Below are 18,828 nucleotides of genomic sequence, written 5' to 3'. Positions count from 1 at the left end.
TAAGAAAGCAATTACTTCCTCCAATTATGCGCGTATACCACCAGACCAAGGATCAAACGAGAGATCTCCAATCACAGCCTGCCTTGATGCGAGAGGGCAAACTAAGCTGCCATTCGAGGTGCGAGCACAAGGAACGGATGTAACAATAAAGAAAAGGAAAATAAGAACAGATGAGATCACCGAGAAGCACGAATTATACGCACTGGAAGCGTCTATCGCGTCCTGTGGAGTCCGCCGCTGCGTTCTGCTCGAGGCCTGCAGTTGCCCCGGCAGAGGAAAAGAAACGCAGGTTCAAAGGAAGTCTGCAGGTCACGTGAGTGTGCGGCTTCCCCCGCAGTTCGCTTTGCGTCGGCGTTGGCGGGCGGCGGTGGAAGGCAGAAGGGAAGGTATGTAAAGCAGGAGGAGGACGATGATGGCACAGGAAGTCGTGGTCTCCAGTCTCTCCCTGGCTGGATTTTCTTCAAAATTTTCCGCTTGGATGTATGCCAGTGTTAGCTCTGGCCACCTTCGCCGGCGAGTTATCAGTTGATCCAGCTCAGTGCTGTCGTCGTTGCTCACAATGCCACTCTCTGCGTTTCTCCGCACGCCCCCTCGCTTGGCCCCGACGGCGGTTTCACGGTGGAAGCGAGGTGCTTCGTCTCTGTCGAGCTCGACCTCCAGACAAGGTCAGCTGGCGCTGGACTCGATTTTGATTGCTAACAGAGGAGAGATTGCCTTGTACGTTTGCCTACTATTCTATATCAATGGAGGGGGAGGTTTACGTGCTGACTATGGTGTCTACAGACGAGTAGGACGGACTGCTGCTCAACATGGAATTCGCGTGACTACATTGTACACAGATCCAGATCGCCAGGCTCAACATGCCTTGAGCTCACCATTTGCGTATAATCTTGGGGCGGTGTCTGCGTATCTCGATGGCGACCGGATCATCGAGATCGCCAAAAGCCAGGGCTGCCGAGCAGTACATCCAGGTTATGGCTTTGTGAGCAATACCCAAGCCCTGTCCTTGGCTAGAATCATCTAATCAAGGATTTCGTTTTTCTAGTTGAGTGAGAACTCCGCGTTTGCCCAAAAGTGTACCGAAGCAGGTCTAGTGTTTATCGGCCCTCCGTGGAAAGCTATAGAGGATATGGGGGATAAGAGGTACGGGCCCGTTACCTCCAGTGGCTTTAGACCGATGCTTATAAGATTGGAATAGCCGATCGAAAGAGATTATGACCGCTGCCGGCGTTCCCTGCGTGCCTGGATACCACGGTACGAATCAAGATGCCAAATTTCTGGAGCAAGAAGCGGACAAGATCGGTTACCCGGTTCTCATCAAGGCTGTCAAAGGCGGTGGTGGTAAGGGAATGCGCATTTCCCGGTCAAAGTCTGAATTTCAAGACCAACTGCTATCGGCAAAATCCGAGTCCATGAACTCGTTCGGCGACGACCACGTTCTCGTTGAGAAATACATCACAACACCGCGACACATCGAGGTCCAGGTCTTCGCGGACAAGCACGGGAACTGTGTTGCTCTCGGAGAACGGGATTGCAGCATACAACGGCGGCACCAGAAGATCCTAGAAGAATCACCAGCACCAAACTTACCTGACGAGAAAAGAAAGGATCTATGGGCCAAAGCCCGATCCGCAGCGCTGGCAGTGGGCTACGAGGGCGCGGGAACAGTCGAGTTCATCTTCGACAACGACACGGGAGAATTCTTCTTCATGGAAATGAACACGCGTTTGCAGGTAGAGCACCCCGTTACTGAGATGGTCACAGGTCAAGACCTGGTCTATTGGCAGATTCTGGTCGCAGAGGGTGCACCGCTGCCGTTGACTCAAGACGAAATCGAAACCCAGATTGCCAGCAGCGGCCATGCCATTGAGGCCAGAATCTATGCGGAAAACCCTGACCAGGGCTTTATCCCAGATTCAGGGCGATTGATCCACGTCCGGACACCGGCTACCAACGATGATGTTCGAATTGACGCCGGATTCATCGCTGGCGATGACGTCTCTGCGCACTACGACCCGATGATCTCGAAGCTGATTGTGCGCGGCGCCGACCGAGAGGAAGCGATCCGTAAACTGGCTGCGGCGCTAGATGAGTATGAGGTCGCCGGTCCGAGCACCAACATCGAATTCATCAAGGCCGTCTGCCGGAGCCCTGACTTCATCGCCGGTGAGGTCGAGACCGGGTATATTGACAAGCACCGCGAAGCCCTTTTCCACAAAGAGCCCATTCCCGATGAGGTTCTGGCACAGGTCGCTTTGGCGTGTCTGCACGAGAACTCCCCACCGCCGACAGCCAGACACGCCTTCGGCGGTCGGTCTTCGCTCGGCTTCAGCTCCAGCTACCAGTCGCGCCATTTCGGCTTTTCCGAGGCCACTGTGCCGGGCGCCGCCACCGCGGCGGATGGCGCGCGATTCGAGGTTCACATCCAACAGGTGGGCGAGGACACATTCAATGTGGAGGTGGTTGGTGGGCGCACCTTTGGGCAAGTGACCAGCCGCCGCCTGCAGCCCGACTCGCGCATTATCACCTCGTACTTCCCCCACACCCGTCTTGATACGACAGTGGTCCGTGACGAGGACACGGTGGTGGCGTTCCAACGGGGCGCCCAGTACCGGCTGCGCATCCCGCGGGCGGGCTGGATGGACAAGGCGTTAGGAGTTAAGGATGTCGCCAACAGCGTTCTGGCGCCGATGCCGTGCAAGATTCTGCGTTTTGAGGTGGCGGCAGGAGACCATGTCGACAAGGACCAGCCGCTGGTGGTGATCGAGAGCATGAAGATGGAGACCGTCATCCGCAGTCCCCAGCGAGGGGTAATTGCCAAAGTCGTCCATGGAAAAGGAGTAGGTCACGCTTTTCTTTTCTTTTTTTTTTCAACTTCCCCCTGAAAATCCGAATCAAGCCTTGTGTGTACGGAGTAAGATGCTGTGGGCCATGGCTGTTCTGGGCTGGTCCCTGGTCCCTGCAGTCCGGAAGCGCCCCTTTGGGAGTACCGCAGCGGAGTGGCTTTGGGAACTCCTTGTCTTCCACCGTTGCTCTGAAGTCTGGAGTCCAAGCCTCAAGAATGCGGAGTCCATACAGAGCACTAGTTATTCTCTATTATTCTTGCAATTGTGGATTGATCGCTAACATTTATACCTTACAGGACCAGTGCAAGAGCGGGACACCACTTGTTGAATTCGTAGACAGCTGTGAGGCATAAGACAGTACTTTTCTATTTTTTTTTCTTCATTTCAAGCGGGATAATCTCAGAGTACACGATGGACACCATTGAGTCCTGGCTGTTCATTGACTGTGGTATTTACTATTTACTATTTACTCCGTACTATACTATTAACCTACTCAGCCCATGGCAGCGGTACGGCGTCCAGGGATGCTCCACTTGCCATCAAGGTGGAGTCTGGAAATGTTGAAAGATCGTCGACGTATTCAGTGGCAATATTATTATTATTATTATATTATTATACAAGAGTATCTTGTGTAAGAAGTACTGCAGAGTATATAAGGTCAGTAGAATGAATTGTTGAATCAATTGCATACTACTATTGACTAGATGATTGCTTATTGAAGGTACTTCCTATACTCGTACTTAAGCATATACTACTACTAGGTACCTACTCCGTACCTAGTTATTTACTGTATTACTCCATACTCTGTACAGCTCAGTCACGCGGAGGCAAACCACCAGCAAAACACCAGCAAATAAAAGTAAACTCAGGGATATTCCCCTCCCATAAGGCAAAGGCAAATGGTCCAGATGGATCCCTCGAACATCATCTCCACTTGGAGTCCACAGCTCGGCCAACTGGGTCCAGACGCTCTGCCTGACATCACTGTCTTCCAGTCTTCCCCCCCCTCGTCTGCCATACATAAAAGGGCGAGTGTAGAGAGCAGAACAGAGCACGGTTGTCAATTGAACTGGTTGACTTGTCGGGACGAATCCTTGGCAGGTTTTTTTTTTCACTGTAATTGTTTGTTCGTTTTGTTGGATCCCTAGTACGGAGTAGCATTCCTCGAGATCTCTGAGAGAGAGAGAGAGTTGTTTCCCCCAAATTATAAGCCTTGTAGCACTCGTTCTGTCTCCCACTCTCTCTGTTTTATCGATACCCATAAGTTTGGATCTCATCTTTTTTTTTCTAGCAAGATCGTTGAGATTCAACATGTTCAAGCCTTCCCTCGCTCGCAGCGCTTTCAGGGTGATCAACCCCGTCAGCCGCCCGGCGGTGCTGGCCACCTCCAGCCGTCGCTTGATCTCCGTGACTGCCGCCCGCTCCAGCAAGGATGACTCCAACAACAACAACAACAACAACAACAACAAGAGCTCGCTAAGTCCTCATCCTAACTCTCCTGAACACGAAGGTCAATTCGCTCGTACCGATGAGAGCGTCATTATCGAGTACCCGCCTGACCATGAGATGCCCCGGACGCCGGTCGTCCAGGGCCGCGGCGGCATGCACTTCAAGCGCACGCTGGCCCAATTCTCGCTGGAAAACAAGGTCAGTCTGGTCACCGGCGGTGCTCGTGGGCTGGGACTAGTCATGGCCCAGGCGTTGGTGGCATCGGGGTCAGATATTGCGATCGTCGATCTGAACAGTGAGTTTGATAGAGTAACTGGGGAGAAACACCTCTAACTTCCAATAGAGGAAGAAGCACAGGACCAGGCAAAGAAGTTGGTGGATCAGTTTAAAAAAGAAAACCCTGGTCTGGAAGAGTACGTATGCATTATGATTATATATATATGTCTACTCGCGAATCTTTTGCTAAAATTTACTTAGTATGCCCAATGTCACCGCACACTACGCCGATGTCTCCAACCCGGACTCGGTCAATGAGGCGATTGCTGAAATCCTGGAAAAGCACGGCAAGATCGACAACCTGGTCACCTCGGCCGGCTTCACCGAGAACTTCGACGCCATCTCGTACCCGTACGACCGCATGAAGAAGCTCTGGGGAGTCAACGTTGACGGCACATACCTCTTTGCGACCGCGGTCGCCAAGCACCTCATGGAGCGCAAGGCTCCCGGGAGCATCGTCATGATCGGTAGCATGTCTGGCGCCATCGTCAACGTCCCCCAGCCCCAGGCTCCTTACAACGCCGCCAAAGCAGCCGTCCGCCATCTCGCCGCCTCGCTTGCCGTCGAGTGGGCGGCCAATGACATCCGTGTCAACTGTATCAGTCCGGGATACATGCTGACTGCTCTGTAAGCACTTCAAATGATATTTTCAAATCTGTTCATATATATATATATCTATATATCAGTGATTAACCCTACTTTTCTTTTTTTAGAACCCGCAAGATCCTCGACGAGAATCCCGACCTGAAGAACAAGTGGACCTCGCTCATCCCCGTCGGCAAGATGGGCACCCCTGAAGACCTCATGGGCGCTGTCACCTTCCTCCTCAGCGACGCTTCCAAGTACATCACCGGCGCGGATCTCCGTGTCGACGGCGGCTACACCGTCACCTAAACCATGCTATACCTGTATTGTACCTCTTATTTGTCATGTAACTCGGCATGGTTTCGCTCTTCTTGCTGCAGCGCTGTATTTCACATATCATAGGTCGGTGACTCATGCTGGTCAGTCACAAGTCACAGAAAATGCTCTAATACCTATTTCTTTCTTTTTTTTTTCTGGTCTGAGAGGTGCTATATTAGCGTCTGAATGTAGAAGTAACTATGGTTCTAGTATACATACTACTATACACAGTATCAGTGATATAAGCCGTATATATAGCTAGCTGTAGTTAAGAATACTCCATATCTAGTAGTTTATTTAATCTTTAGACTAGTTAGAGCCTGAACTTTCCAAGTCCACGGTGTTGGGAAGCCTTACGTGGCTGGAATGGGCGCTCATGATCCTTGTCTTGGAGATACCCGCGAAGCAAACCCCGAGGAAAAAGTACTCCTTGGTCAGTACGCCTAGCCTTAGTTATCTGTGAATCCTCCATGATTAATAAGTGGATACGATGTAGTACTATGTAGTATACTCCGTACCTACTCTCCGTACTCCATACCTAGGTAGTCAACTAGTCAACTAGGATGGATGGCTTGTACTACTCGCCCCCTTGCAACCCCGGACTGCAGATTGCCAAGTAGCGCCTCCGTCCTCCGTACAACGACACTTACGAACCACTCACTCTACATACAAAGTAGTACAGAGTGCTTCACCGTCGCCACATGGCCCGAGGAGAATCCCTGGCGATGACGGAAATCTCCTGCCTCATTTTTTTTTTTTTTTCGACAGGGCCCAACGGGCGAGCGGAGAACTCCGTCTGCAGTAGATGGATACCACTTTGCTGCCCCAATTCTTCAACTCATCCAAGTCTATTTCCTCCTTGGGCCGCGCGTAGCTACCTGCTAACAGGCAATAGCCCTGAGCCATAGGTCACCATAGGATTGCTTTTTTTTTGTTTTGGTGTTGTTTTTTTGTTTTTCTGGCTGGTACTGCGGCAAGACCAATAAATATCGATACCAGCCATCAGCAGACCCTTTCCCCCTCCCCCCTCCCCCCTCCCCTCGTTGGTGTGTGTGTGTCATGGGACTTGCATTCCGGTGTTTTATCTCGGTAGGCAGGCGGTTCTGTGAGGTGGCATTCTTCCCAATCCAACGGGGTCTTACCCGTCATACCCCCGTAGTCCAAGATTCAATCCTCGTAAGGGGGGGGGATACGATTGACTGATCTCAAAGAGAGTCAAATCTCGTTTTTTGCTCCACTCGGAGAAGACGCGGCAGTCTGTCTCCCACATCCTTTACCGCTCTTGATCACCTCCCTGACACATGTAGGTTTCCTTGATCAAGCTCAGGGTTTTGAAAGAGATGGCGGTGTGGTTTTCTTGCTGTAAGCATAGCCATGGGCATGGCTTGCTCCGTAGTTCAGGGTCCAGGATCGGCCGTTTTTTCGCCTCCGGTCCCCAGGTTTAGTTGGTGCATTTATGATGTATGGCTATTCGACCAGACTCACCTACGTCAGACTCGTTAGCTAGCCAAATAACCAGGTACATAGGGTATCATCCTCTTCCCCCCTGTCACTGCCCTCTGCCCAATTGTCTCCAGGAAAGATAGACTTGTCGGGCCGCCCCGAGGATTGACACCAAACCTGCTGCTGCGGCTGCTGCTGATGATAACGGCCGGACCTGAGACTATCTGTCAAACGCCGCTCTCTGTTTGCTGCTGTGTTGTAAAAGAAGAGGAAAAAGAAAACCCACAGGAGGGGGGGGAAACAATCCAATAATAATATAGTCAAGTGAGAGAAAGGGAGTAGAGAGTGTGTCCTTCCCCCCTCCCTCCCATCCCCACCTTTCCTTAATTTCCAGTCCTATGATATATTTCCCTGTTATATGTTAATTAGACACCCTCATCTTCAAGAGCCTACCCCACTAAAACTGCAGGTTGTTTGGTATCTAGATAAGTCACTATTATTATATCAGATTAGCTTCTATAAGTGAATGAGTACCTGGTGGATCAATCTATATTTTTTAAGCAAAGTGAGAGATAAAACCTAGAGTAAGAGAGAGAGAGAGAGAGATAGGGTGGCTATTTACTTTTTAGTATCACCCCTCTAACACCTCTATCTTTAATTCTTTAGGGAATTTTAATATCCTGGTTCTTTTCCTCTCTTCGCATCCTCTTGAATCGATTGATTCTTTTATTTTGACGTGATCATAGTTATACATACTACTTTCTTTAATTATCTTATCTAGCAGTTTTAACACACCCCTCCAGGGGGCTTATGTGACCTTTGAGCTCTATTTTACTGCTGTGTGACCATCTAAGCTCCCTTCTAGAAGGGTACCCAGTGAGAGAGATTGCCCTGCAAGATGACTTGGTGTCGAAGCTGACGCAGTCCTTTGAAGCCCGCCGGTTTCCCCTCGCATAACGAAGTGCATCCTGGTCATGTAGAGCCTCCGATACTGGGTCAAAAGGAGACAAATATTTCCTAGACTCGTCTACATTTGCCAGCTTCTTTCTAGACACCATGACGGACAGCCTTCCGAAGGGTTTGATGGCCACCACCAGCCAGTTGCCGTCCAAGTTCGATGATCCTGATGCGGTTGAGGTGGAGGATATCATACGTCTATGGAGAGGTACTACTGCCCTTGTCTTTTTATCTCTAAATATACTGGTCGACGTTGAGTTGACAAGTCACCGTCGCAGTGTATGCTACTAATCCCCGTGTGATGAACGGTGATGAGGGCCACAGATTGGAGAATCTTTTCTGGAGAATATTGAGTAGCGATCATGTTCGAGGGTCGATCCAGGGAGCCACTCTCGCGAAGATATTCTCCCATATATCCGAAGAGCCATCTCCCTTGGTCCATCTTAGAGGACAAGGTGGATGTGCCGAGGAGGTATGTACAGCAGTATTAGACAATTTGGATCACCGTCTTAATGACTGCATATAGGGATCCAAGACCATCGAGCAGGCACCACCGAAGGATGGGAATAAGCCAACTAGTCAGTCTGTCCCAGGACCGGCTCAGCAACCCCTACTTCCCATTTTGAAGAAAAATGGATCGCAAAGCGAGTCACAAAAGACAACACGTCTTCTTCTTCCACCACAAATTGGAGAATATAATGTGAATAAGCCACCGAAAGCTTCCCTTAATCCTCCCACTGCTCCCACTCTGAGCGATACGTCGTCAAAGCAAGGCCAGCGCCGGACTCACATCGTAGCCATCAAAGCATCCAATGGAAGGCGCAGGCCTGTGATGATTCGGCGTAAGTCCTCGCAGGCTTCAACTGATACTTTATCCACCCAAAAGTCGCGTCAGACGCTTCAGACCCCTCAAACGCCCAGGCTGGAGCTGAGCACCGCTCCTACGTCCCCTTCGCCGCGGAATGCATTTGAAGAGGAGCCTGATCTGGGCGATAATCCAGGTAAGCTCCGTCTGAAGTAGCCTCTCAAGTCTCGGGTAATAACCGCCAGTGCATAGTGGACCGCCAATCTCCGGACGAATCTAGCGAAGCGCCTGAACCATTCATGTCAACTTCTCCTAAGAAGCCTCTCACATGGCTCGATGTAGGGCGGATGGCTAGCAAACCAAGAAAATCTCGCGAGCCCCAGGATCCAGCCACTGTCGCCAGATGCTTCCCCTACAGCTTCCTCTACAGCAATAGCGATATGTTCACGGAGAGCCTTCGAGACGAAGATACACAGCCCTCGCATATCCCCCTCGTCCAGCGCAATTTCCGAACCCGCTACGTCGAAAAACAACGCGAGGAGGTTGCTGCCTGCTCGCTGAAGACGTCCAGCTCACTTTCGGAGGGTCTCTCCGAGGCCACCTCGAGGGGGATAGGATTCAGCCTGCCGGCAACCAGTTCTACACACACGAACCTGACGGTCCCGTCGTTTTCCACGAGCCATCACTCCACTCATGAACCTGATGTGATCAACGATGCTCCCGCTTTCCGAACCCCGGCCCAGATCTTGCCCCAGCCACGGAGCTCCCTCAGTGCATTGTTCCAGGATGATGACGTCGAAAGCTCTTCACCTCCTGAAAAGCCCATGATCCCCTGCGACCCGATGGGTGACCAGTTTCTCCCAGTGCCCCCTTTGTCACGACGGAAGCCGTATCATAAATAAGTGAAGGGATGGGAGATACGTTTACCACAGACTTTTATTTCTCGCCGACTGAGTTCTCGCGTTGAAGACAGGACCAACGTTGGCTAGCTTGGTCCAAATGGTATATCTGGGTGAGGTCTCCAACATCTGTAGTAGCTGGAGTAATGAAACCGCCACTCGAGAATAAAGTATTCAAGTCTACCACTGTAGCGTCTTCGATTTAGTTGTGAAGAAAGTAGTTGATGTTGATCTGCACTTGTCCTAGACAATTCATGATACTAGTTCTGATGGTATCTCAACTTATGTGCCCCAGATATTTCCTAGGTACATGTACAACAGCCACCAGGGCTTTGAATAAGAACCACCGTTTGAACCGAAGAGAAACCCCGAACCGAAAAGAAAAGAACCAGACTCTTCTTCTCCATCAAACAGTATCAAGACGCATTCAGACAACAACAGGGTCGACAGGCATATTATCCTCCAAGGAAATCTCCTCCTCTTCGACGACATACGGCTCGTTAAGGATGAGACGGAGCAAGGCAAACACCCCCGTAGTAGACCAGAGGACCACATTCGCGAGATCAAGCCACGCCGCGCGTTTCATCAAAGTGATGAACGCCATGTACTCGGGGTCGTATTCGGAGACAATCCCAAACTCAGGATTCCAGAGATAGGCGATACCAAAGTAGACGAAGAGAACGATCCACAGGAAGAGCATGCCGAGCTCGAGCAGGAGCAGGCGCAGATTATGGTACCAGATTGGGCGGAAATATATCGACAAGCTGATCAGTTCGAAGGGGGTCAGGCTCACCAGCAGACTGGCCAAGGTGGCTACAATCCCCGTCAGGATGGCGTACACGCATCCGCGGTAAAAGGCCGTGTCGTCGGCGTGGTGGCTCAGCTGGGTGCCGTAGAGGACTATGACTGCGACGCCGCCGGCAACTTCGAACAGGCGGAGGAAGGACTCGAGAGAGACGTGGATGGTGTAAGTGACGGATTCTTCGTCCATGATTGAAAGTAGGCCTATTTTTTCCCCCCTTCGTGGTTTTGAGATAGATTTGAAAAGTATGGATATTTCCCGATTTGGAAGTGAATGAGGAAGGAATATGCAAACACGCCGGTAGAAACGAGTACAAGAGAGCGTCTTCTTTCAATTCAATTTGAGACAAGAATGAAGCTGAGGATTCAGGGAAGGTCAGGTAAGGTGAAGTGAAAAGAAGAACTCTTTTTTCTAGAAAAAAAAATAAACCTGTTAAGAAAATCTGCATCTTGACGTGTAGGCTCGATATAAAAAGTGATGAGTGAAAAAAAGGTGTAGAGAAAATAAAGGCACCAGCCTAGAAAAGAGAAGAAAAATGCATTAGAATACTAAAGAATAATAAGTAACTTAGTATAATAAGAAAGAGAGAGTCTTTTTTATACCCTTCTGGCTCTCTGGTGACTGTCCATTAACTTCATTATCACTATTCAGAGATTTCCTCATTTTCGAAGATAACATAATAGAAAGAAGCAATAAGAGGACACTGGAGCCTTGTTGATGGCATATATTACTCATTTATTCTTATCTGCAGCGCTGAAGCTGGCACTGCTTACTAGATATATAGCTCCATACGACATTTAGACAACTACATTCCAGGGCTTGATGTTGTGATATTTATGCATAAAATCTGCCATAGTAGACACGGGAAGCAGCCATAACGCAGGCATTCCTGTGTGTTGCATCTTTTCGTTCGTAGGTCAATCATATTAACCCGAAGCTGGTCCCAACGTTTTGTTTTCATGAATATTTACTCCGTCATATATGCAAACCAAGAGCCGCTCAACAGTAGTGACCAACACCGAAGAAGTCATGAAAACAGCCTCGGAGGATGCCATAGATTCGCCAGGATAGGGATGATGCAGTGTGATGTGAGAGATAAACACGAGTATCTGTCCAGATTATCGTATTGGAGAGCGGGGATTTCATAAAGTTAAAGAAGAATATCCAGAAAAGAATAGAGGATGCAATAGCTAAGGGAAGTGAGAATGCAAGACGACTAATGAACTAGAAGACAAAGGCTGAAGAGAAAGAGGACAGGTCACCGCTTGAAAGACATGGCGTCGGCGTCGAGCAGAAGATCTCGAGATATGCGAGATTGCTCATAGTTTATATCATCTGCATTGAGCACAACTGCCTGTCAAGCCGGTCGAGTGGTTCCTCCATCCATCACCCCTTTCATGCTGCGGCTGGGATGTTCCCCGTGGGAAGGCATACCAGGTGGCAGAGGAAGCGTGAATGAAGCAGCAGCAGCAGCAGCAGCAGCAGCAGCAGGAGGATGAGGCGGAGCGGGAGCAGAATGAGGTTCATCATCATAGTCGTGGGCAAGATAATCGTCGTCATGCAAGCTGTGGGGGTCCATCGAGGAATGGTCTACCGAGGCTCGATCATAGCCATGCTGGTGAGAGGCCTGCTGGGGAGTAGCATTCTTGGTCGCGTTCTTGGAGGTCTTCTTTCCCTTGCGCCCTTTCATCTTCGCTTTCTCGAGCAGCCTTCTCTTCTCGGCCAATCGCTTCCGCTCCTTGCGGTCCTTGATCTCATACTGCCGGATCAAGGCTTCGGGCGGATGACCGAAGATGCTTTCATATTCGCAGAATTCGCAGATCCATATGTCTTCCATGCTCGGCGGGTGGTGTAGATTGGCATACTGTTGTTGAATCTTCCGCTGACGAGCAGCCAACGCATAAATGCTGCGGGGTGAGCGCTTCTTTTTCTTCTTCTTTTCGGCAGTGCCAGACTCGTTGGCCTGTGAGGGGGCCTGTGGAGGGGCTGATGGAGCACCTTGTTGATGCATTTGTTGGTTCATGTGGGCGATGCTAGGGCTTGTTTGGGTCCCCTGGGTGGCGAACCCACGCTGAGCGTGAGCGGCGGCCGAGGGAGATGTTGGGGAGCGATGTTGCTGTGAAAGAGGAAATGGTGGGTGTTGTGGTTGCATAGCCATACCCTTGGAGGAGTCGGACTCGCAGGTGAAGGTAAATTGGGTTTTCGTGGGGGTTTTAGTTTGTTGGTCTAGGAGACTGATGTTTCCCGGGCCTTTGAGAGGTGACGAGAAAGCCGCGGCATTGGCGATGGCGGCGGAGATGATACCTTGGTCAGTCTTTCCGGAGGAATCGCCTACAGCTCTAGCGTCAGCAACGGAGCCTTCTTCACCCCAAGCTCTCTCCTCCTAAGAAAAGAAAAATGGGGGGGGGGAAAGGGAACTTACAGGATGACCCGGGCGATGAGAGGAAAAGGTCACGCCGGGTCTGCGCACGAGAAGTGATCCACGTGTTTGCCGTATGTACCGACAGTGGGTTTCGGACACTACCGTTGCGAGTGGGATTGCGGCCTCCCAGTCGTCCTCGACCGGGTCCGGACATGCCGATTCCCACTGGAGAAGCTGGGTTTCCAGTACCATAATACGTCCCTGTAGTGTTGTTCCCATCATTGTTGGCATTATTCTTTTGTGGTGTAGGTGCAGGAGCGGAACCGCTAAGACCCATGGTAGCGAACTCCGGAGAGAGGTTCGAGTGGTGGCTGCCGAGGTTGCCTGGCATGGGAATCTTGCGTTTCTTCTTGTTGTTAGTGTTCTCAAAGGCATCGTAGCCGTCCGGCCCTGACGGTGACTTCATCTGTGCACCGTCGGCATCACTCTGATAACCCGCGGGGTGGGTGCCCGAGGCTGACGGTGACAGCGACGCTCCCCGGAAACATACACTACGACGGACCACGACAGGACCATCCTCCTCACCGCTCTCAAAATCTACCCCGTTTTCGTAGGGGTGATTATGATGATGATGGTGGTGATGTTGTTGTTGCTGCTCCCGCTCGGAGGCGTCATCACCGTCGACATCTCCGTTCTGCTGCACGTACACCTTTGAGTCGTTCACCACGTCGGCATGATCTGCACAGGATCCGTAGAAGAGCTGGGCTGCCGGGGGTGCCGGGGGTGCCGGAGGATATAGGATCGAATCTGCAGCGTCTAATGATAGACGGGAACGAAGAGTGCGTTTAGGAAGCGGACGAATCAACCGATCCGGATAGACGGGGGAGGGTGTATCAGGGGCCGGGTTGTACGTCCCATCTGCAGGTGGACAACAGTATCAGCAACCGAAGCGACCGGCAGACCTTTCCCATCCCCCTCTTTCGTAATGAAAACCACCGACACTGTCCCCCGAATGAAGCGGCATCCTTTGGTGAGAAGACATACTCAACGTAGCAGTCATTATGCCCAGTAGCACAGCGGTTGCCCTCCACCACAGCCAGTCGTATATCCAGAGGATACAGTCCACGTATCGGTCCACAGTTCCAACCCCGATTATTGTCTTTCTCTGACCCCCCTATCTCACTGAGAGATACGTGGTAGAAACAGTCTGAAGTGTTTTATTATAATTTTTTCTGGTCCAGCAAAACCGGTTCAACACCTAATCTGCACATGGTCCCCAATTAGCACGACCGCGATGAACGAGCATGACGAACAACATCGACACAGGCAACCAGACCCAGCGAGACACTCGCTCTATGGGTCCAATAACCTGCAGCGGCCTCCAACGTCGGGAGATTGACCAAGGTACAGCGTCGCTGCCAGCCGGAGGGTAGACTCACACACAGACCGACAATTATTCAGCACCGGCAATGCAGACTTTTAGGAACCGCGGGCAATGCGAGAACAACGAAAGGACAGACAAGCGGAGAATGCAGTCGGCTAGCCGAACACAGCCCAAGAGAAGAGATTAGAAGAAAAAAAAGGGGGGAGAAGGGAATTCAAAGAGAGAGGGCGGCTGCCGGAGGACAAGGAGGGCGCGACAGGGCGATGAGGGAGGGGTGCGTCTAGAAGTGCTGGCGTTGAGCTTGACTGAGCAGAAAGTCGGACGGGGTGTGGCTGCCGCTCTATGCTGGTGGGCTACTATTCCTGTTTGGGACTGTCCCCAGGGATCCCTCCTGTCCTATCCACGGCTTTTGGATTACCTACAGCGAGAATCCTATTGTGTGGTCTGGAGGCGGCTCTGGGTGTTAGGGATTATGGACGGAGATAGATAATATCTAGGGATTATGGAGTAGAAATTTGGTAGATTCAAATGGTTTCCCTTTTTCAAGCGGTCTCTGCTGCCGCTTTAAATTTATGAGCTCTTCCACGTGACTCACTGACTCAGGGAGTCAGGGACAGGGAGCCAGGGCAAGCATATTACTCTGTACTCTGTACCTCTAGGAAGGCAGGGATCAACCACTTCTGAATGTCTTCTTTGCTATTTACTATATTGCCATATATATGATGTAAGATCTATATTCATGCTACGGTTAAAGCAATTCAGCCAAGGAATAACACCGTACTTCTATCTCTTCGATTCGATCAAGCATGATCGATGACTCGTCAGGCCTCGCGGAGCTGGGCATAGAACACCGTTATAGGAAGGGATAGCGGGAAAGAACCGCCGAAAACATTCCACCAGGCCTCTTTTGCATGGGACATTCCCTTCGACGTTTCGCTATCTTAGATAAGTCCCGAGGCACGTCCACTCCAGTGTATGAGGGTTTCAAAGACATGGTATGCAGGAAGAGATCTCATGGCGCCTGGCGATGTGCTCGAAGTGGTGACCCGGAGAGTAACGTTGTTAAACTGGTTTTTCAACCATGTCGACGATCCGTTAAATGAGAGCCCCTGCACTCAAGAGAGCAAGCCATGTCAATGCTGGTTTCACCATTCAAGGAAAGCCAGGACGCATGTAGAGCAACGAAAGAACCTGCCTGGTGGTATATAGAGTACCCGAATATGCCTGCATAGCTTGCATCCACGTGGTCTACGAGCTGTCTGCCCAAGACAAGAGTTCTCGATCCACCTGGGGTGATAGGAGTCAAACCGAACTTAATTCATGCCAAACAAAGGCCAGAGGCTTGAAAGGAAAAATCTCGAGATTTTTCTTTTCTGGTTGAATGGTCAGAATCCCACATAGTACAAAGCGAGTTCCTCAAATCTCCGTGATCCCAAGACACCGGGTTTCTCTCTCTGACACGCAACACCAAGTCTAGAGACAGGATAATCCCCTCAGTCCAATACAAGGTAACACAAAACGGGTATCACCATAGAGCGTGCATGTGCTGAAAGAAACGGAGGGAAGGCAGAGACAATTCGTGGTGTGCCTCGGGCAGCCAGCGGAAGCTCACGCAGAGGTGATATTTAGCAGCCACAGAGTCCCAAACACACCATCCGTACGAAGTATTGTCTGAAAAATAAGACCTCTCGATGTAAGAGAAGAAGAAGAGGTAAGGAGGGCATGTCTGGGCTCTGCGCAGGAACGAGCGCTTCGTTCGAAAGCGGTTGCGAGCGGGGTTTGATGCGGAATGAATGGCAGATCGCCCTTGGATCAGGTAAGCAGCAGACTCGAGGACGCGCAAAGGCCTCGTTGCGAAGAGTGAGAGCAGAGGGGGATGGGGAGGGGGCTTTCTGCACGCATCGAATAAATATTTCTGTGTTTTTCATTTCTTTTCCATCTCCTTTTCCTGTGAGTCCCATTTCCTCCCTCTTGGTGGGAAGGGGTGCCAACCAGTGCTGGCTGGAGGGCGCAGAATCCAGGGCCCAGCGAGGCAGAAGAAACGATCATCCCGTTCCGGTCCTGCTCGCCCGCCTTTCTCTCTCCTGCTCCCCGCTCCCTCCAGTCCTCCCCTCGCCATACTATGTAGCCTTCTGGCCCTGGCCCCAGGTTACAGAGGATGCTGTTTAGCCTGTGAACAGTCAGAATCTGCCTTGCAATTGCCTCCCTCCCCCCTGTCATTTGTGGGCTTTTCCACGGGCTTTTGCTAGCTCTTCCCATCGCGTGCGACAGCTCGCCATCTGAGAGAGGCAGCTTCTACTCTCCCATCTGGGCCCCTGTTTGATCCAGAATCTGGTTTTCTTGTCTCTCAGAGACTATTGACACGCCTGCCGTGGCTTCTCTAGCAGAGGATCCTGGGTTTGCAGCCATGACCCCTCGTCGCTCCTCCCGTGCTCGTACTCAGCCCTCGCCGGCCATTCTCCAGCACACCAACTCCTCCAGCTCCTCGGGATCTCTGACTCGCGAGAGGAACACGCGATCAAATCATAAAAACCCTTCTCCTCAAAGACCCTCGGTCCAACGCTCGCAGTCCATCGACGGTGTCGAGGGAAACTCGAAAATGGACTTCCCACACACCCGCCAGCGCCAGCGCACCCGGAGCGACGAGCAGAACCCGTTGCTCGCCGAGGGCGAGGACGATGAGGATGAAGATGCAGAAGAGGAAGAAGAGATTACTAGATGTCTGTGCAAGCAGCAGGACTACCCTGGCTTGCCGCCCTCGAGGTATGAGGGGCTGCTCGGTCGCCGGGGCGCCGCGTCTGGCATCAAGGACGAGACGGCTGCCAACACGGCTGGCGATCCCTTGGACCCTCTGTCCGATGATATCGGCAGCATGTTCATCCAGTGCGACAGGTGCAAGGTGTGGCAGCATGGTGGCTGCGTGGGCATCATGGATGAGGCCATGAGCCCCGATGAATATTTTTGCGAGGAGTGTCGCAAGGACCTTCACAGGATTAAACATGAAGCAGATGGGTGAGTCTTTTGTCTTTTATTACCTACACTCAATATTCTTCCTTTTTTAGCCATCCAGTTTTTTTTCTTTATTACTTTGTCTCTTTCTCGGTCCCAGAAAAGTTTTATCCCAAAGCCGATCAGCTCAATTGCCATCAACTACCTCCCTTTGACGCTACCCCTCACCCCTTAAAAAACTGTCGCTGACAATATATTCTTTTCCTCATCCAGGAGACTCTTCTCGCAGTACCTACCTGTCGCTCCTCCCTCCCCAGCCGTCTCCTCTCGAGCCTCCTCCCGCGACAATTCTAGAGCTGCACGAGAGCCGAAGACCCGGAACAATGACACGGGAGTTCCTCCGAAACGTCGATCTACAATGAATAGCAGGGAGGCTGCCTACGACGAAGAGGAACAGCTTCGCCGTGCAATTGAAGAGAGCAAAGAGGACACCAAGATTACCACGGAAGACCTGGCTTCCAGGCGAGCGAAACGGAGCAGAAGTGACAGTGAAGCGTTCGTTCACCCGCTAAACCCAATAGGCCGCGAATCATCGCTGACATGCTTTCCCCCTTCTTCACAGAAACCGGCAGGCCAGTAAACGACCACGTACAAGCTCCCCATCTCCGACAGCAGCTTCCAAACAAAGCAACCCAGCATCCCAGCCTGTCTCCGAGGACGAATCAAAAACGAAGCTGGTCACCAACGGAGCGAAGAAACCCAGGCCTATCCCTCGCACTCAGCGTGACAAGGAAAGCAAAGATATCGAAGAGGCCGAGTTGGAACATGCAGAGAGTAACCGTCGGAAGGTCCGAACAGAGCGACGAAAAGGCGATGGTACGGATATCAATTCTTCTCCTTTTTTTCTGTTTGGTTTCAATTGAGTGAATGTCAGTCAGGCTTACAGATACAGAATCGGATCACGAAACCGCCTCGCCAGCCAAAACCCTCACCATAGAGCCTGAGCCGCCCCAGCCAAGCCCCGAAACCCCCGTGCTGACCCAAGAATCCGCGCCGTCCCGGCCGTCAACACGCAAGTCCGGCCGCCCTGCCGCACGTCGAGGCGGGCGTGTTGGGCGCAACCAGTACACGCGTGATCGCGATACCAACGGGACTGACAGCTACATGGCGAACTCACCGCGGCGAGGCCAGTCACTCGATACGGGGGCAGACTCGCCGCGGTTGCCAGGTGCGAATGGAACGTACGTGAATGGCGGCGAGTCCGGCAAGCCCAGCCGGCCGCGGTACATGAACCCGCAGCGGACAACGATGAACGACATGAAGCGCCGGGTGGCAGGGATCCTGGAGTTCATCTCGCGTATGCAGGTAGAGATGGCCGCAGCGGGGGGCAGCTCCCCTCCCGGCGCGAGCGGCGGTGAACAACAACAACAACAACAACCCAACGGCAACAGCAACAGCGACAGCAACCGCAACAGTGGTTTCATCAAACATCTAGCGGAACAGATGGACGGGATCCTAACGGGCAGCGAGGCAGACACCTCGTCCCTACCTGGCGGGAGCGGCGAGAGAGACAGCAGCGAAAACAACGCGGAGAAGCCGTTCACAGACCTGACCAGTTTAGAGATGATGGATGTACTCACTCGTCATCTCCTCAAATGGCAGCAGGAGTATGGGAAATATGGTGAAAAGTGAGGGGAAAAAAAGAAGAAGAAAAACCTCCTCATAAAACGCCTTAACTTCACTATGTTCCGAA

The 18,828-nt window shown here is 51.6% G+C and overlaps 7 protein-coding genes across 7 annotated transcripts; 4 read left to right on the top strand and 3 right to left on the bottom strand.

The window, feature by feature from the left end:
• The first annotated feature begins 404 nt into the window (after positions 1-404).
• ASPZODRAFT_130379 (hypothetical protein) lies at positions 405-3,240 on the top strand. The gene is made up of 5 exons (XM_022722493.1): positions 405-717; positions 784-982; positions 1,046-1,143; positions 1,199-2,840; positions 3,143-3,240. Exons 1-5 carry the CDS (start codon positions 560-562, stop codon positions 3,197-3,199), a joined length of 2,154 nt encoding a protein of 717 aa, XP_022582881.1. The 5' UTR covers positions 405-559; the 3' UTR covers positions 3,200-3,240.
• Positions 3,241-3,708: 468 nt separating this feature from the next.
• ASPZODRAFT_130376 (hypothetical protein) lies at positions 3,709-5,718 on the top strand. Its single transcript, XM_022722492.1, has 4 exons — positions 3,709-4,590; positions 4,639-4,708; positions 4,773-5,198; positions 5,285-5,718. The coding sequence occupies exons 1-4, from the start codon at positions 4,158-4,160 to the stop codon at positions 5,463-5,465; spliced, it is 1,110 nt and encodes a 369-aa protein (XP_022582880.1). The 5' UTR covers positions 3,709-4,157; the 3' UTR covers positions 5,466-5,718.
• Positions 5,719-7,622: 1,904 nt separating this feature from the next.
• On the top strand, positions 7,623-9,871 carry ASPZODRAFT_24007 (hypothetical protein). Its single transcript, XM_022727954.1, has 5 exons — positions 7,623-7,793; positions 7,852-8,082; positions 8,153-8,346; positions 8,401-8,875; positions 8,932-9,871. The coding sequence occupies exons 2-5, from the start codon at positions 7,974-7,976 to the stop codon at positions 9,579-9,581; spliced, it is 1,428 nt and encodes a 475-aa protein (XP_022582879.1). The 5' UTR covers positions 7,623-7,793; positions 7,852-7,973; the 3' UTR covers positions 9,582-9,871.
• A 134-nt stretch (positions 9,872-10,005) lies between these two features.
• ASPZODRAFT_140666 (hypothetical protein) lies at positions 10,006-10,569 on the bottom strand (the record flags this gene model as incomplete). The annotated part of the gene is made up of 1 exon (XM_022724681.1): positions 10,006-10,569. One exon carries the CDS (start codon positions 10,567-10,569, stop codon positions 10,006-10,008), a length of 564 nt encoding a protein of 187 aa, XP_022582878.1.
• Positions 10,570-11,737: 1,168 nt separating this feature from the next.
• ASPZODRAFT_150610 (hypothetical protein) lies at positions 11,738-13,802 on the bottom strand (the record flags this gene model as incomplete). Its single annotated transcript, XM_022725643.1, has 3 exons — positions 11,738-12,719; positions 12,811-13,660; positions 13,787-13,802. The coding sequence occupies 3 exons, from the start codon at positions 13,800-13,802 to the stop codon at positions 11,738-11,740; spliced, it is 1,848 nt and encodes a 615-aa protein (XP_022582877.1).
• Positions 13,803-15,536: 1,734 nt separating this feature from the next.
• On the bottom strand, positions 15,537-16,514 carry ASPZODRAFT_1576984 (hypothetical protein). The gene is made up of 2 exons (XM_022726321.1): positions 16,025-16,514; positions 15,537-15,932 (listed from the first exon to the last, which is right to left on the bottom strand). The coding sequence occupies exons 1-2, from the start codon at positions 16,383-16,385 to the stop codon at positions 15,652-15,654; spliced, it is 642 nt and encodes a 213-aa protein (XP_022582876.1). The 5' UTR covers positions 16,386-16,514; the 3' UTR covers positions 15,537-15,651.
• A 19-nt stretch (positions 16,515-16,533) lies between these two features.
• On the top strand, positions 16,534-18,767 carry ASPZODRAFT_14505 (hypothetical protein; the record flags this gene model as incomplete). The annotated part of the gene is made up of 4 exons (XM_022725067.1): positions 16,534-17,138; positions 17,349-17,630; positions 17,698-17,951; positions 18,028-18,767. The coding sequence occupies 4 exons, from the start codon at positions 16,534-16,536 to the stop codon at positions 18,765-18,767; spliced, it is 1,881 nt and encodes a 626-aa protein (XP_022582875.1).
• Positions 18,768-18,828: the final 61 nt, after the last annotated feature.

Source organism: Penicilliopsis zonata (genome assembly GCF_001890105.1).
Source record: "Penicilliopsis zonata CBS 506.65 unplaced genomic scaffold ASPZOscaffold_4, whole genome shotgun sequence".
Lineage (NCBI taxonomy): Eukaryota > Fungi > Ascomycota > Eurotiomycetes > Eurotiales > Aspergillaceae > Penicilliopsis > Penicilliopsis zonata.
Note: the sequence above shows the minus strand (reverse complement) of the source record. Positions and strands in the feature narration are given on the sequence as shown.